The following is a 16,025-nucleotide window of genomic DNA, read 5'->3' as shown; positions in this document are numbered from 1 at the left end:
ACATATGATCAGATAGCTATTGATATCCGATCAACGTGATTTTTTATAACCATATATAGTACTCGATGAGTTCTACGCATTAACGGTTCAAATTATCAAAATGTGACCTGTGATGGCCCCCACGGGCCGAACAAAACCGTTTAGTTCAATGCCCGAAAATTAGCCAATAATTTCTTACCATCAATTCCTCTCCACAAATTGTACGGCTGTTGACTTGTCATTTCTAATCTTCTCCTACACACTTCTTTATACAATTTTTTAATACACATTTTTTCATAAAAAGTCAAAAAGTTAACTTAAACAACCATATTTTTTTCCTCAACTTTTTAGTCCAAAAGACAAAAATTGCACTTATTTAGGACATCCCAAACAACCCCTTAGTGAATTTTTTTAAAAAAATTCTTCACAGATATTCGACTTTGAAAGTGTATCTAGATTGGGTACTTGTATAAAATAACATAAAATTTGATTAAACTATGAAAAAAATTCACAAAAGACAAAAAAAACAAAAAAAAAAAAAACAAGAAACTCAAACATGGTTTTAAAAAATTAAACCAAACAAAATACTCACAGCAGCAAGGTGTTGGATCTCTTTTTCTGATTTTGAAGTTCTTCCAACGATAGCTGTTGCAATAGCAGCTTCATTCTTCGAACATTTGCCACAGAAGTGGGCTGAATCCTGGACTAACTCACCACACAAGAAACAATGTGTCGAGAGATAGTAATAATCAATTCTAGTTCGATGTGAATTCAGTGCATAAGAGTGGCGTTTAGCAATAAAGTCCTGTCCAGGTCGAGGCATGTCTGAAAACCACTGGCTCAAGTCCGCTCCAACAAGTCCAAACACGCGCTGCAAAGCTGGTATTATTTGTTTTGTAATGTAATATGTATCATTTAATCTAAACTGCGAATCAGTCGCCAAAAGATCAAGGGGGTCCACCACCATATCGACCAGACGTGACCCAGGTTCACCATGGACTACAACATAAGGTATTCGTTCTGCATACCGTGGTTCTGCCCTAGGGTCGGCTCTCATTGCTTTAGTTGCCACGATTGCTGCAGGTGGGAGTGATGAAGACGACCTTGTACTGTACGTACCTAAACGAACCTCCTTTGCAAAAACGAAATCCTGAAGAGAAACCCTGCCAGATAAAATCCTTGCCCACTGACGCAGCAAGTACGTTTTAACCTGTGCACAACATATATGATAGCATGAATACGTAAACAAAATTTCAAAGCCACATGTTATGAAGGTATAGCATTTACAAGAGCATAACTACACAAGTTTGACTAATAACCTTTAAGTTGGAAAAGAAACATTTACCGGGGAAAAAATGTGTTCAGTACATGGTTTTAAGTCAGTCAAATTCAAATTACTCTTTCTTAGTGCTTTCTTTGAGTAATTCATACTTATTGAGAGGATTATTAGTAAGACAATACGTGAATGGATACACAAAATTTATTATTTTATATTTTATTCTGTGTCTCCCAAAATATGGTCTTCAATAGTTCATTTTCACATTTTGGTAAGGTACCATAATGATTTCCCCTTCTTTAATCGTTTCTTCAAGTAATACAAGTTTCTATCATTCACAGCCTATCACCAGAAAACCATATAGTGACTCAGACTGAACCAAAAAAGCCTTCCAACTTGCACAAGAAAATTACCATCACTATCTGCCTTAGCCGATAACATTCATCAATGATTCCAAGTTAACATAATAATTTTCAACTTTTTACAGCATTGCATAGACATTAAGGAAAAAAAAAAAAAAAAAAAAAAAAAAAAAAGGCACGCATTTATACCTTATTAATACCCTTGTCTTCAAAAAATGTCCTCAGTGACTGCTCCATAGTCTTGGCTACAGCCCCACAAGTATCTCTGCGGACTGTCTCAATACCTTTAGCATCAAACACAGGTTTGACTTGGTCAGGGTTTTCATAACTGTAACCAACATACCGCTTCTTGGTAAGGAGGAAGCAGGGATGATAGACCTTCTCCATCTTCAACGTGACCGGATGTGGATTCATTGCAGTTACTGCAGAGGCAATCTCACGCCCAATTTCAAATGCTTCTTTAACAGTGCGTTCTTTTAGGAGGACAAACATACTGCAAAGTATGAAACTAGTTCAAGTCACAAACCCTCAAAAGTGAAACACAATGCAAAAGCATCAAAATAATAGTACCACGAGGAAATAAGTTCAAGTTTCAATTCAGACCATATAAGCTTAAGATCACCTTGTTAGATAAAATGCCAAATCCAAAACATAAACCTTTAGCACAATATTTTAATGGAAGTGGGAACTACTAGCGAAATGATCTAATCACGTGATTCTATAACCACAGATCCTCACCACAGTTTGGTCAAGTATCAGTAAATAAACTGTCATTACAACCTCTGAACAGACCAAAATTCATCATGGAAGTTATAGAGGTGTAAATAGTTGACAAGTGGCTCTATCCTCTTCCCAAGTATAGCCATTTGTCAAAATGCACCATCACACACATGCCTGTTTAAATTGTATGTCAATCTCATGATCAATAGCTAAGAAGCACGGACACTTCTACAAAGGAAATGTGTCGTGTCCAACACCCGTGTCCAACACGACACTCTTTGGACACTCCTAAAAGTGTTTCCACGCTTCTTCAATGTGTCTTGATTAAAAAATCAAATTCATACCATCAGATACTTTAACGACACTTTGGCGGCACTTCTTAAACACTCCAAATATGTCCTATATAATAAATCTCTTCATTATAACCATGTTCTCCATTCTTCATAACACAACTTATGTATCTTAAATATGTCTAGAAACATTTACAAGATGAATAAATTATGTGTCATGCAATGTTATATAATTATTTTGCATTTTTTAGAATGTAGTTATGTAAATGATATATTGATATTTAATTTATGAAACATAAGCTTTTTAATATAAAAAAATGTATTATATTACATTTTTTTATTGTCTTTGAATAAATTATTCATACATATACATATAATAAATTTCTAAATTTAGAAAACTTTTACGTGTCCCAAGCGTATTGTGTCCTGTATTTTTTTAAAATTGACGTGTCGGCATGTTCAGTGTTGTGTCACGTGTCTGTGTTTGTGCTACTTAGATTAGTTGTAAAGGAAAAATGCATACCTATCTGTGTCACCATAAATTACTTTAGCATTCCACTGATCATGTGCATTTACAAATGATATAGCATTTTCCAGTGTTCTACGACCACATTGAACGATACTATCTGCAAGTTCTGCACAAGGCATGCGTCCACTAAATCCAGCAGCTGTATAGCCATATGTCACATTCGCTATTAGCTTCAACGCAAGCTGTCTTGCATTAAATATCTGGGGGAATAAAAGAAAAATGAAATGTAATGAAGAAAATCTCATACTTTCTGAGAAAATAAAATCCAAAGATCAAAAGAACAATTCTAACCAATATATAAGTGAAGGATTAATAAATAAATAAACCTGGAAACTACCTTCAGAATCTACAGCTAAATTAAAACAAAGAACAAAACAAAAATATGAAAAAGCTACTATATTAAACAAAAATATGAAAAAGCTACTATATTGATCAGTGCATAAAACTAGAAAAGACTCTTTTCTCTTCTTTGATAAGAAACTAGAAGAATCTATTCACAAAGAGAAGGAAGAAATGCAAGCAGAAAGAACAAGTTATTTTCCTGAACAATCAAAGACACTCTCAGTGCAACACTGAATCCAATCCAAAAGGATAAGCAAAACCAACTACTCCCCAAAACAGAAACTAACATGGACGCCCCTTGTCTTTCAAGGGCAAAGAAGAATCAATTTTGATGTTGGAGAGCAATCCTTGAATCAATATTAATTAACCCATCCTTGACTCGATTTTTGGATTTGTAGAAACCTTTGAACAGGTTTTTGACGTATAATTGTTTTTCTCTTTCTTTTGTATACTAGTGACACTCCTTGGTACCCATCTTTTAATAAATAAATAAATAAATTTATAAATCAATAATAAAAAATAAAAAAAAATGGAAGCCCATTGTCTTGTCACGTGAAAAGTCAGGTCAAATACAATCTCCTTTACAATTGTGTGTATATTGCTAGGGATAAATAGACTATCCCCAGGCAAAATAGTGACACAGGTTCAAAGCATAGACTCCTGAGATCATCGAAAAGAGCAAAAACCTCATCCTCAATTGTATATCCCCTACCTCCTGATCAAGAGAATATCAAAGTCAGATCTTTGATATCATCCCTAATGATCCCCACCCCCCCTGCAGATGCCTAACCATTTATGATTATTGCTATAATTCTCAACAGAATTACATCTCTTATTCAAATCCAATAATATTAACCTCTTAATGTTAGATAAATAAAATCATCTTAGTCAAGCATCTAAAATAAGCATTAAACTTCAGATTATTAGATGCAAGTCTAGAATGCACGTAGAATTCACTTGAGTAGGGTTTGAAATGTGGCCGCACCCTGTGAAGAACTTGCTGTGAAGGGGTCAACTTCTTCATCGCTTGCTTCACCATAATTCTAGTAGACAATATTTCTTCCAATAAGCGAGGTAGTACGCCTTTACGAACCTGTACAATAGCATAAAATATATGTTAAACAGAGATATCTAGCAGGTATGAAGTAGACCATGAAAAAGTCTTGGGAGCAAGTAATGGCAAATGGCACATACTTAAAGGGGAAACATATAAATCCTATTTCTAGAGACCAAATGAACAAACAAATAAAAAAATAAAGCACAATTAGTTGGACAAAGCGTACCCCCAGTGAATGACAATAACACTACTGACATTGAAATATTACAAGGTAGAAGTAACAGCTTTTATCTCCTTGCAACAAATTAAGAACTGACATTTTTCATTTTTATGTTGGGAACATACATTTGTTAAACCATTTTCTGCCCCAACATAACAGCAGTAAACAATACTTCTTCACACTCAAACAAACTAATTTCAAGCAGAACTAAAACCAAAGGAACTACTTTCCCAACCTTCCTTATGTTTTTTTCTTCTATTTTTTTTCTTCGGTCAAATTGTCGGGAAAGTGTATAATGCTTATGTATGTGTATCCTCATCAGAACAATTAACTCCAAGACCAGATGGGAGATGATGCCCCCCATATAGCAGTAGTAAAAAACTCTCAGTTCATACCAGTAGAGAGCTCATGTCAGCCTTAATTTTCAAGCCACAGTTAAACCAGAATAACTATTTTCCCAACTTGGTATTTTTGTTCTTTAGCCTTTTTCTTCCCAGAAGGGCAGATCAAAAATAGGGAGATGGTTTATGTTAATCACCAACAAATTCTGAAACCATATGAGGGGCGAATTATACAATGGAAAAGAGGGAAAAAGCGGGTGCAGAAAGAAAGGCTGCAGGTACTGCTTATTGCACTGAAACCCCTTAAGACATCATCACACAATGCAATTGGTTTCAAACCAACTGAATATCATGTATCTTATTCACAAGAAGATCAAGTACAGGAACTATTTTTTAAGTACCACGGATACTGTAAATGCATACAAATCAATATGGAAGCACATCATGTACTACTTAATGTTCATCAACATCAACAAAATAAAGAATACAATATCTTCAACCTATGCATACTCAAAGCACAGTGCATCTATTGAACTGATGAAAGTGATTCAAAGAAATATTATTTGACAAAGAGACTTGTGAGAGTACCCACCTTTGTAGGCACATACATAACACCATTTGGAGTAAGCAAAATTTCATGCTTTATATCTTGTAGAAAATGTAGATCTGGTGAAAAAGAACTAACACCAAGTGTATTTTCCTTTGAAGGCATTACATTTCCAAGGCACGTACAGAAGCAGAGGTTGTACGCAATTATCATTGATGGATAAAGGGACTGAAAATCCAAAACAACAACTGGATCTGAATAAAAACCAGATTCCGGCTCCATTACAAGAGGCAAGCATTTCATTGCAGGTTGAGACGCGACCTAGTTAAGACAAAAACTAATGTTGCATCATAAAAGGATATACGGGTAACAAAGATAATCAGGAAACATCAGCCCAATATTTGAAAACCGACCAAAAGCCAAACAATACACATGTCACGTAAAACTTGTAAAATCTTCAGAAAAATCAGGTCAGTAAATTGTGCAACACCAATAAATTCCAGAAGGTTGAACAAATTAACTAATCTATTCAATGGAAAAGTTGTTACAACTTTCAACTAAAGAACAGTCAAAACAAAACAACAATAAGTGAATTAAGAAGAATCTCGGGTGCAGCTCACTTGTTGCATTCCTTAGGTTCTTATATCTAATTTGGTCAGTTACACTCGTTTGGTGCAATTCCATTTCCAATGTATTGCCATGTAGGCTAATTAGATGCAAGATGCTACCAGTCTGTACAAGAAGAATTGAACCTAAATCTTGCCTAGAACCTAAATTAGGGGTGCAACTCGGGCGGGTCCGGTCAGATTGAGAGGTTGTCTAAGCCCAGCCCAAGTTGTACTGAGACCTGCCTAGGCCCAAATTGTAACCCGAGGTTGTCTACTTAAGCCTGACCCAAGTTAAACCCGAATTGACCAAGTTGCCCAAATTGTATATGAATTTCAATTTTTTTTGCAGCTAAATTATTAATTTATTAGAATTAGACTCTATTTACATTTTTTTTAGAAAATCATTAACAACATCAAAACAAATAATTTATATAATGTAAAAGAGAGATGCCGCTATGGTAGTCTTTACAATTTATGAATGAGAATAAAAAATGTAAGATTTTGTGTTACTTGTATATATAATATATATTCAATATGATTTAATAATCTAAATTACTTTAATATCATGTAATGGCTAATAATTTTTATGCATATTTAATATTTTTATATATCTATATATGTATAATTCGAGTTTCGGGTTGCTCAAGTTGTTTATATCTTTGTCCAAACCCGCCCAAATTTAATTTTGGCTTCTGAATTTTTACCCAAACCCGTACCGAATTCAAAAATATCTTGTCCAAACCCTAAAAAAATTTGGGCTGGGCTCAAGTTGAGCCCGCCCAGGTTGCACCCCTAACCTAAATGCCATGATGAACATCCAGCTAAAACTTGTCCCACAATAGTACAAAAAATTTAGTGAATGCAAATTTTAAAGATCACAGCAGTGTATCAAAAGCACCAAACAGACCTCTGAATGGGCCAGTTCTTGTGAATCTAATCATTCTAGTTGGATTTGTTAGGGATTTTCATATCAACTCTAACCTGATACATTTTCCAATCAAACAGTTCCATCTAATAAATGGACCAAACATGGAGTAAGGGTGATCGTGATCCCATTTGTCACAATCTGACCTCACTAGAGATTATAATACATTTTACATTTGATATCAAGTAATCTCAACCAATAAGTTATCAACAATATAACATTCAATGCATCAAATATGAATAACAGCCAGATATTTACTATTTGTTCCGAGCCACAGGGCAACCCACCCCCCTCCTCTCTCTCTCTCACCTAGCCGTAATTACCTAATGCAACAGCTTAGTATTCCGTCAATGTCAATGATCCATTGCATGAAAGCCATGGTTAAAGTAGTTCAAGAAGTGTAATAGAAGACTACAAGTGATAGGTGAACATCTGAGCTTTAGGGAAGGATTTGCCCTTTCTTTCTTTTTTCTTTTTTGTAAGTAGGTTAAATCTCCCCTTTCAACACCTACATCTTCTTAGTATAAAAACTGAATTTGGTCATTAGTGAGGTTTTTCTTTTTTTTTCTTTAAAAATTTGCTTTTCAATGCCGTCACACAATCAAACTGGAGATAAAGTAGCCAAGGGATTTGGGTTGACGTTTCTTGACCTATCAGATTCTGGATTAAAAATTTATAACAATTAGGATTGATGCCAATACAATTTGGGTCTCATCCATTTACAAAACTAGGTTCATTCATATGATTTCCACAAGGGATGTTCTCAAGAGATAGAAACTGGCCATCTTACAAAATTAGAACCTGACTCTGTTTGAGGGATTAATTATTTTTTCCCAAGGTACGTTCACAATTCTGAAAAATCAGACAGGTGAAAAATCAGACAATAAGGCAAAACCACTACAATTGACTTACTCAAATGAACTCTAATTTAAACAGGAGGCACATGCTATCCCAAAAAGTAAAGAAGTAAAATTAAACACAAGATGGTTACCAGAAATGACCCCAAAAAAATGGTTACAGAAAACAACTGAAATGAATCATGAATGCAAAGATTGTGCAGGAACATTCTTACAAGAAAGAGTCAGACATGATACATTTTGTTTTGATAATGCAATGCACCATGAACAATTAAAAAGGAGACAAAAACCTGTTGGTTCCCAGGAGAAATGGCAACATAATTTTGTGTGTGCGCCAATCTCAGTAACATAGATTCAACACGATACTGTGAACCTCGAGAAAGAACAGAGAAAAAGTCAATGCCAAAGACACGGGCAAGTTCTGACGTTCGGTTTATCTGAAAAGTCACACATCAAGTAAGCCAAATTACATTAATTGTTGAAAAGAAAAAAGGAAAGCAAATCAAAAGACATGTTTTATCCTCAATTAACTGAAACTGATTACCATTAGCTTTTGAGTCTGCAAAATAGATAGTATTTATACTGAGTGCCATGGAAGGAAACACATAAAAAAAGTGAAGAACTTCATAGATTCCTGTACTAATGCCTTCGGTTAACAGTAATTTGCTGTAACTGATTGCTTAAGTTCATTAGATTATTTAACACAGATGGCTTGTGTGATTCAAATAAATCCTTCAATGAAGGCAGAGAATACAACTAAAGCATGAAAAGTAGAACTCAAAGATGCGAGGCACATATATTACAACCTTTGTAATTTAGCTACAGTGAGATGGGACAAGGCACAGAGTGGTTTTGCTGAATTCAAAACTGTTGAATATTGAGAACTTGAAAGTGCCAGGGAATAGTTAACCTTTTTAATGTGTTATTTACATGAATGAGAATATTCAATTACACAATAGGGAGAAAATAGAGAATTGCACAGAAGCAAGAAAAGCCCAAAATCCACCCAAATACAAGCATCAGTAGAAAAAGAAAAATAGAAATATATCTAATGGCATTTTCTCTTTCCATTGCATCCCTTAAAGTGAATCCAAAAACTAAATGTAATCCTAATTTTGTCACCTTGGTATCCCACCAAAATTGTCCAAAGCTCCCATAATATGCTTCAAACTGTTGTTGAAGCCCCTTACTTTTCAAGATGAAAAGATCTAGAAAATTACAATCTGCACAATTGTAAGATCTTTCAAAGTACCTACATAGTAGACATGACTCCAATGAATCCTAATATTCTATGATTTGGTAATCGTGATCCCAGAAAGTAACAAACAGATTTTTTTTATAAAGTAGGGCAATAATTGCAGCATAAACATATCTACTTGCATATTTGAAAAATAACAAGTAAATAAATAAATAACATACCATGTCAAGTTGATTCATTATCTCAAAATTTAGCTTTGCTCTGTCTACTACATATTCAATACATCGGGATCTTGCTCCCCCTGGACCACTCGAAAACCATCTTGCTAATACTTTAGATTGAATAGATGGAACTTTTCGCCTCAGAACAGCCTCAGCTACAGCTTCAACCGTGTACATATTAAGTTTGAGTTCACTACGCATCAGGCGCCAAATATTGAGGACAACCCTACCACCAACATGGAGACCACTAGCATGAGTCCGTCCCCATTCATCCTCGATTATTGCATCTTCATGTTGGATAGGATCAGAAACCAAAGGTTCTGGAAGCACATTATCTAATATTCCTCTGTCAGATAAAGCTGAATCTCTAGGAGCAACCTTGATTTCAGTTGGTGTCCGAGATATGCCATTAAGCAAACTGATGCCAAGATGTAGAGCTCTTTCAGCCAGATAGCCAAGGGAACTGCCCTGAATATCCCAACCCATTAATATATCTGGATCAGTAGAACAAATGATATTCATGAAGTGGCTGAATAAGTTCTTCTCTTCTGAAGAAGCAAACATTTTGCAACCTGATATTCCATCAAAATTACTGTGAACAGGAAAAGTATGAGAAGTGAGAAACATTATCATTCCATAACATAGAAAACAAAAAAGAGTAAATAGATGTTGTCATTAGACACAATAACAGAACTAAGACAATTAACAATCAGAGACATCTTAGTCAATCAAATACATAGCCTAGCCTAATGACAGCTTTTATTATTGCCACTATAGTTTCTTTTCTTTTTAAGACAAGCATACAAAGTAAGAGCATTAAAGAGAACTAAAAACGGCAATACACTTTCAATTTTAATTTTCTTTCATTTTTAATTTTTTTCAACTTTTGATATCATCAATACTGGTTCTAGTGGATCAGACTATGTTTTATTTAGAGAGGAAAATTTATGTGGAAGGAATAAATTACAGTTAAGTCCCCCAACTTAATTGACATGGAATGGAATCCAACAGCGGAATCCCATTCCATTGTTTGGTATGTTAAGGTGACTCAGAATGGAATGCAAATCTGAAATAGCATTCGCATTTTAAGGTGAGATTAGAATTCCAATTTCCATCCCATGGAAATAATTTAAAGCAGATGATGTGTTGCTCCCTACTATGTTGTTGCTCTCTATAATGTTTGATATGAGTATACACAACCCTCAACAAAATCATATTGCATAAAAATAAAAAATGTTTAGTGCATAATTACATATCCAAATTTACTTACATATGGTATAAAATATTCATGACAACTGAAAATATATGTAAACGTATAAAAATTGTAAGGTACATACTATAAGGTATCAGGTATTTGTGTGTTGATTATTATATCTATTAAATAATATATAATATAAGCAATGAATAATTCACACTAACAATATTAAATATATAACTAAACACCCAAAAAAATGAAATTTTTATTTACAATCAGCCATGTTATGACTCTTTCTTTTTCTTTTCTTCTTTTTTTTTTTTTTTTTTTTTTTTGATCTACAATTTTATTCCAACTTGAATAAATCAATTTAATTATTCTTACAAAAATTCTTAATCAAAATGCACAAGACTCCTCTCATAAAATATGAATTAGGACATCAAAAAACAAATAAGCTATACACAAGGAGTGAAATTTCCAGTAGTCACATAAAATATGAGTAAAAGTATTAGTTTGCAAGCAACTGGCACGAAACCCAAAACAGAAAATTTTAAAATCCAGGGTTTTGACCAAAAGTGACATTTTTTTTTTTTTTTTTTTGTATGGTTCAACTTAAATGACAATGTTTTGTTCAAAACCCTTTGCCATGATCCAACATTATCAGCAGCACATGACTAAAAAAGCTGCCAAAACTACCTAATCCACGCTTCTCTTAAAATGCATCAAGAAACAAAACCAGCCCATGATACAATCACTGTGCTCTTGCACAAAAAGACAACATTAAAATGTGAGATTAGAAAAGCCCCTCACATCCAACTAGTCAAGCATGAAGCTAAACTAACAAGCATCACAAGCTAGAGGTTGAACCGCTGCCAAATGTTCCACCCGAGCTGCTCAATCTCATAAACAGGGCTGAACCCTATCCTACGAGTGTCTGACACATGTGAAGGAGTGTTCGACATGACACAGCACCTTCTTATAAGTGTTTGTGCTTCTTAGGTTGAACCCAAAGCCCCCAACCCACAAAAAGCAAATGGCATGCACATTGCACGCTGGCCACCCACTTAGTTAATGCACATGCCTTGCATCCCAGGGCGCCAACAACAAACAGTGTGCAGACAAGTTAGTGCCTAGTGTGACACTGGTTGGTAGATAGAGTAGGCTCTTCCAATTTTCTTATTACAAGATCCAACATTGAAGGCCAAAAATATTACATTTCAATAAGAAAATGCAAAGGGTTGAAGAGTGGATGGAAGGAAAAAATGAAAGGAAAGATAGAGGATAACTTATAGGCTCCGTTTGTTTTGGGGTATGAGAGGGGGATTGGGATTAGGATAGCTGTGGGCCCCATTTAATGTGTTGTTTGTTTACAGAGTTGAGGAAGGGGCTGCTAAGCCGAAGGGCTTAGGATAGGCCTTGCAGATGGGATTCGGATGGGCCTCCAGGACTTGGTATTAGAAAAATAGTCTGGTGGACTAAAAAATTTATTTATTTATTTATTTTTTATTTTATTTTTTACATGTCAGGAATTTTTTTTTTAACATTAATGTTTAATTTTTTGTATTTTTTGTTAAGTAAAAATCATTATTTTATTTATTTTTGAAAATTTTTTATTTTATTTTTATTTTTTAATTTTTTTTTACATATTGGTCATTTTTTTTAAAACATTAATGTTTAATGTTTTTGTATTTTTTTATTTGTTTTATTATTTTATATTTATTTTATATAAAAATAATTTAATAATCCCTATACTAACAATTATCATCAAAACAAATACAATTTTATTTAATCCCCTCACTATCAATCCCCTCACTATTAATCCCCTCACTATCAATCCCCTCCATTCTACCTCTGAAAACAAACGGGGTCATAAGTGGTTTAATGATCGGCAAGATGAATACTGGGGTAGCTCCTGCTTTCCTTTATTTTTAATTTTTTCCACCTTTAGGTTACAAAAGAAATTATAGGATTAACCCCTATGATGATGAAACATAATCATTATTGCTTTGCAGCTAGGTTTGTTATCTTGGTCCCAACAAGAAGATGCAACGTTTTCTAGCATCAAGGCCTAATTCCAAGAAACCAAATAGACTCAAAATTCACTTTCATTCTATAAAACAAACCAAGCCCCAGCAGTCCTCATTTTTTTCCCACAAAAACTCCAAGTGACCTCCTTTACAAAAGCATAAACAAAACCAAGTCAGATACAAGGAGTCAAATTCATTGTAGAAAGCCAGCCAGAAGAGGAGGAAGGAGAAAAAATTCTAGCATACCTTTGATTATATTCAGTGTTGCTTCGCAAAAGAACATAAAAATCTAGGCTGCAATCATTATCTTCCTGAAAAGCAAGTACTATGACATTGATGGCATCAAATCGGGGGTCAGGTCGTAACTCTCCTCTAGATTCTGCTTGAACCTGACAACCAGTATTGCAACTCATTGTAAGCTCAAATTCAGTTATCTCAAAAGTATACAATTACTCAGAAAGCAAAGCTACTTCTTATCAAGGTTCCAAACGTACACCTACATGTCATGATCTAGAATTTTGCAAATATTATTTGATATGGTAATGTGATTTAAAAAAAGAATCTAAAAGGGCTTTTTAGCAATTAACAGATCTCATGAAGTCTCAAAGCTGAAAGAAAAATGAAAACAGAATGTGTATTGAATTTGAGAGTCAATCTCATTGGTTAATACAATTCAAGATATATCATCCATACACTACATTTTGTAAAAACAGCAAACATAATGACAATAGGAAGAAGCTTTCTTCAATTACCTCTATACTTAACAATGTTAGCTGCTGACCCCCGCCAAAACTTGCTGGATCCCTGAATCCAATTTGACTTAGAGGAGTGGGCTTCGATTTCCCATCTGGGCCAGAAATCTGAGAGATATCCATCGAGCAATCAGAGCATTTTTTTCCTTTCATGATATTACCTTCGCTCTTATATACTGATCTCACCTCCTGACCCTTACTGAAAGGATTCATTTCATCAGTTATATCTCCATGGGATTGTTGTTTCAGTTGATCTAGGATAGGCTCCACTCCAGATACTGAATCAAATTCTGGCAAAAGCTTTTTGCAGCTATCTACCAAAGAACCTTGGGAACTAATCTGACTGTCAGAGAAGCCTGCAAGGAGACTTTAGCAGTTACTACATACCTAAGGAATTTTTTTCTTTCACTTAAAGAAATGAAAAAAATTTACCTTTTGGAGATGGTGGCTCCACTGAGGCAGCATTAGGGTTTTTTCCTAAATCACCAACCATTAAAATGCCAAATTATTTAGTTGACAAATGCAAGGATGGGATAATTGACAAGCTTATTCACTAATTTGAAATAATACCCGAGTCATTCTGCAATATCCATCTGGAAACACTATCTGCAGATGGCGGTGAAAACACAGGTGTCAACATGTATAAGTAAGAGCCATCATTTTGATAGTGGGTAGGGACACCCATGCCACCTTGGTGATGATCTAAGTCATTATTTCTGGAGATTTTCTGAATGTCTGCGTCTTTCGAGCAGTCCCCCCCAAAAAATGGGAGGACTTCGTCCACACGTTTTGTCTGAACTGCTGGTGTAGGGCAAGCTCAAATTGGTCAGTTAATGTAAAAAATTCAATGTATAAATAAAGAAATAGAGAATTGTATTATTGATTGATATATGTTGTATATATATATATTACAATGATTCATGATTCCTATATATAGAAGAGGGTGAGTGTGTAGTAGGTAAGGAGTAGGTGAAGTGGAGGTGGTAGTGGTGTAGTGGGTTAGGTTTAGTGGAGTAGGTGAGGTGGTAGTGGTGTAGTGGGTTAGGTTTAGTGGAGTAGGTTTAAATGGGTGAAGTAGGTGGAGAGTAGGTGGATTTTAACAGCCCCCCGCAAACTCAAGGGGGATAGGAACTAACCAACTTGAGTTTGGAGAGAGTAACAAAACAAGAAAATACATAAAAATAAAAGAGGATAAGAGACACTGTATGGTCGTGTCAGACCATTGGTGAAGACACTGGATGGTGGTGTCATAACGTTGTAGAGGACACTGTATGGGGGTGTCATAACCATGTAGAGGACACTGTATGGTGGTGTCATAACGGTGTAGAGGACACTGGATGGCGGTGTCAGACCGATGTAGAAGACAGTTTATGGGGTCATGTCGGACCGTTGTAGCAGACAATGTTGTGACAGTTGTAGTGACAGTTTACGGAGTCTTGCTGGACCCTTGTAGAAACTAACCGGAATCAATGTCGAGACAGTTTACAGAGTCTTGTCGGACCCATAAAGGAGCTAACCGGAATAAATGTCGGGACAGTTTACAGAGTCTTGTCGGACCCATGAAGGAGCTAACCGGAATTAATGTCGGGACAGTTTACAGAGTCTTGTCGGACCCATAAAGGAGCTAACCGGAATCAATGTCGGGACAGTTTACAGAGTCTTGTCGGACCCTTAAAAAGTCGCACCCTCAAAAGGTGTGCCCAATCTTTCAAAAGGCGTGCCATCAAAAGGCGTGCCCAATCCATAAAAAGGCGTGCCATCAAAAGGCGTGTCCATGTTTTCAAAAGGCGTGCCATCAAAAGGTGCGCCAGACACGCGGCGATGCACGTGATCGACAGAACGCATGTCGGCCTCTTTGTCATGGTCTTTATAAACCGAAGCGGAGGCTGAGGCTTGGAAGCAGAGACAAAAACCTGCTAGAAAAACTCTGAAAAAACTCTTCGTTTTCTGAGAGAGATTTCTGAGAGAGATACTCGGTAACACTCTGTTTTCTGAGAGAGATTTCTGAGAGAGACACTCTGTAACACTCTGTTGTCCAGAAAATGGCTTCGTCTTCCCGTGGTCTGCTCACTCTCTTTCCAGACCTTAACGAGTCAACAAGAGAGATAACTGGTGCGGGGGCCAGTGAACCTCAACCAAGCGCCCCAGGGTTTGCTCCGTTGAACTTTCCTATGTGGTCTGTGGAGCAAAAAATGGCAGTGCAAACTGACATTGAAGCCAATCAGTATACTTTGAAGTCCTGTGTGGAGACGATGACGGCAGTCACAAACTTGTCGCACCGGCTGCAGAGTAGGACAAATGAGGTGCAACAGTTAAACTCCCAGCTGGCTCTGCTCCAACGCATGTATAAGGATGCACGAGCAGAGATAAGTGTGCTAAAGACAGAAAACAAGGAGCTGAAGCGGAAGGCCACCGTGATGTTCCGATTTGGAGGTCCACCATATGCTGTAGTGGAGGAACAGGGAGGAGGAAACTTGCTTGGTGGTCTAGGAAGCACGGAGGCAACACCGTCAAGGGCCGTCCAGGACGGAGGCAAGAAGAAGAGACCGGCGGAATAGGCGAAGAAGTGAGGTCGGTGG

The 16,025-nt window shown here is 36.0% G+C and overlaps 1 protein-coding gene across 7 annotated transcripts in view; it reads right to left on the bottom strand.

Moving 5' to 3' along the window:
• The window catches only part of REV3 (recovery protein 3), a 40,007-nt gene that overhangs the window by 1,497 nt on the left and 22,485 nt on the right, over positions 1 to 16,025 (bottom strand). For 4 of the 7 annotated variants that reach the window (XM_082914956.1, XM_082914961.1, XM_082914959.1 and 1 more), the window contains 11 exons: positions 14,017 to 14,247; positions 13,879 to 13,923; positions 13,447 to 13,802; positions 12,941 to 13,083; positions 9,473 to 10,064; positions 8,344 to 8,490; positions 5,709 to 5,984; positions 4,484 to 4,591; positions 3,151 to 3,356; positions 1,807 to 2,110; positions 572 to 1,189 (listed from right to left, as the gene is read on the bottom strand). In XM_082914956.1, coding sequence (XP_082771082.1) covers positions 572 to 1,189; positions 1,807 to 2,110; positions 3,151 to 3,356; positions 4,484 to 4,591; positions 5,709 to 5,984; positions 8,344 to 8,490; positions 9,473 to 10,064; positions 12,941 to 13,083; positions 13,447 to 13,802; positions 13,879 to 13,923; positions 14,017 to 14,247 — 3,026 coding nt within the window. The remainder of the gene's footprint in view (positions 1 to 571; positions 1,190 to 1,806; positions 2,111 to 3,150; positions 3,357 to 4,483; positions 4,592 to 5,708; positions 5,985 to 8,343; positions 8,491 to 9,472; positions 10,065 to 12,940; positions 13,084 to 13,446; positions 13,803 to 13,878; positions 13,924 to 14,016; positions 14,248 to 16,025) is intronic. The other 3 variants (XM_082914957.1, XM_082914962.1, XM_082914958.1) reach the window with 2 other exon arrangements.

The sequence above is a fragment of the Camellia sinensis genome, chromosome 2 (assembly GCF_055761805.1).
Source record: "Camellia sinensis isolate YWXY chromosome 2, ASM5576180v1, whole genome shotgun sequence".
NCBI classification, from domain to species: domain Eukaryota; kingdom Viridiplantae; phylum Streptophyta; class Magnoliopsida; order Ericales; family Theaceae; genus Camellia; species Camellia sinensis.
This window is presented reverse-complemented; position numbering and strand designations above follow the sequence as displayed.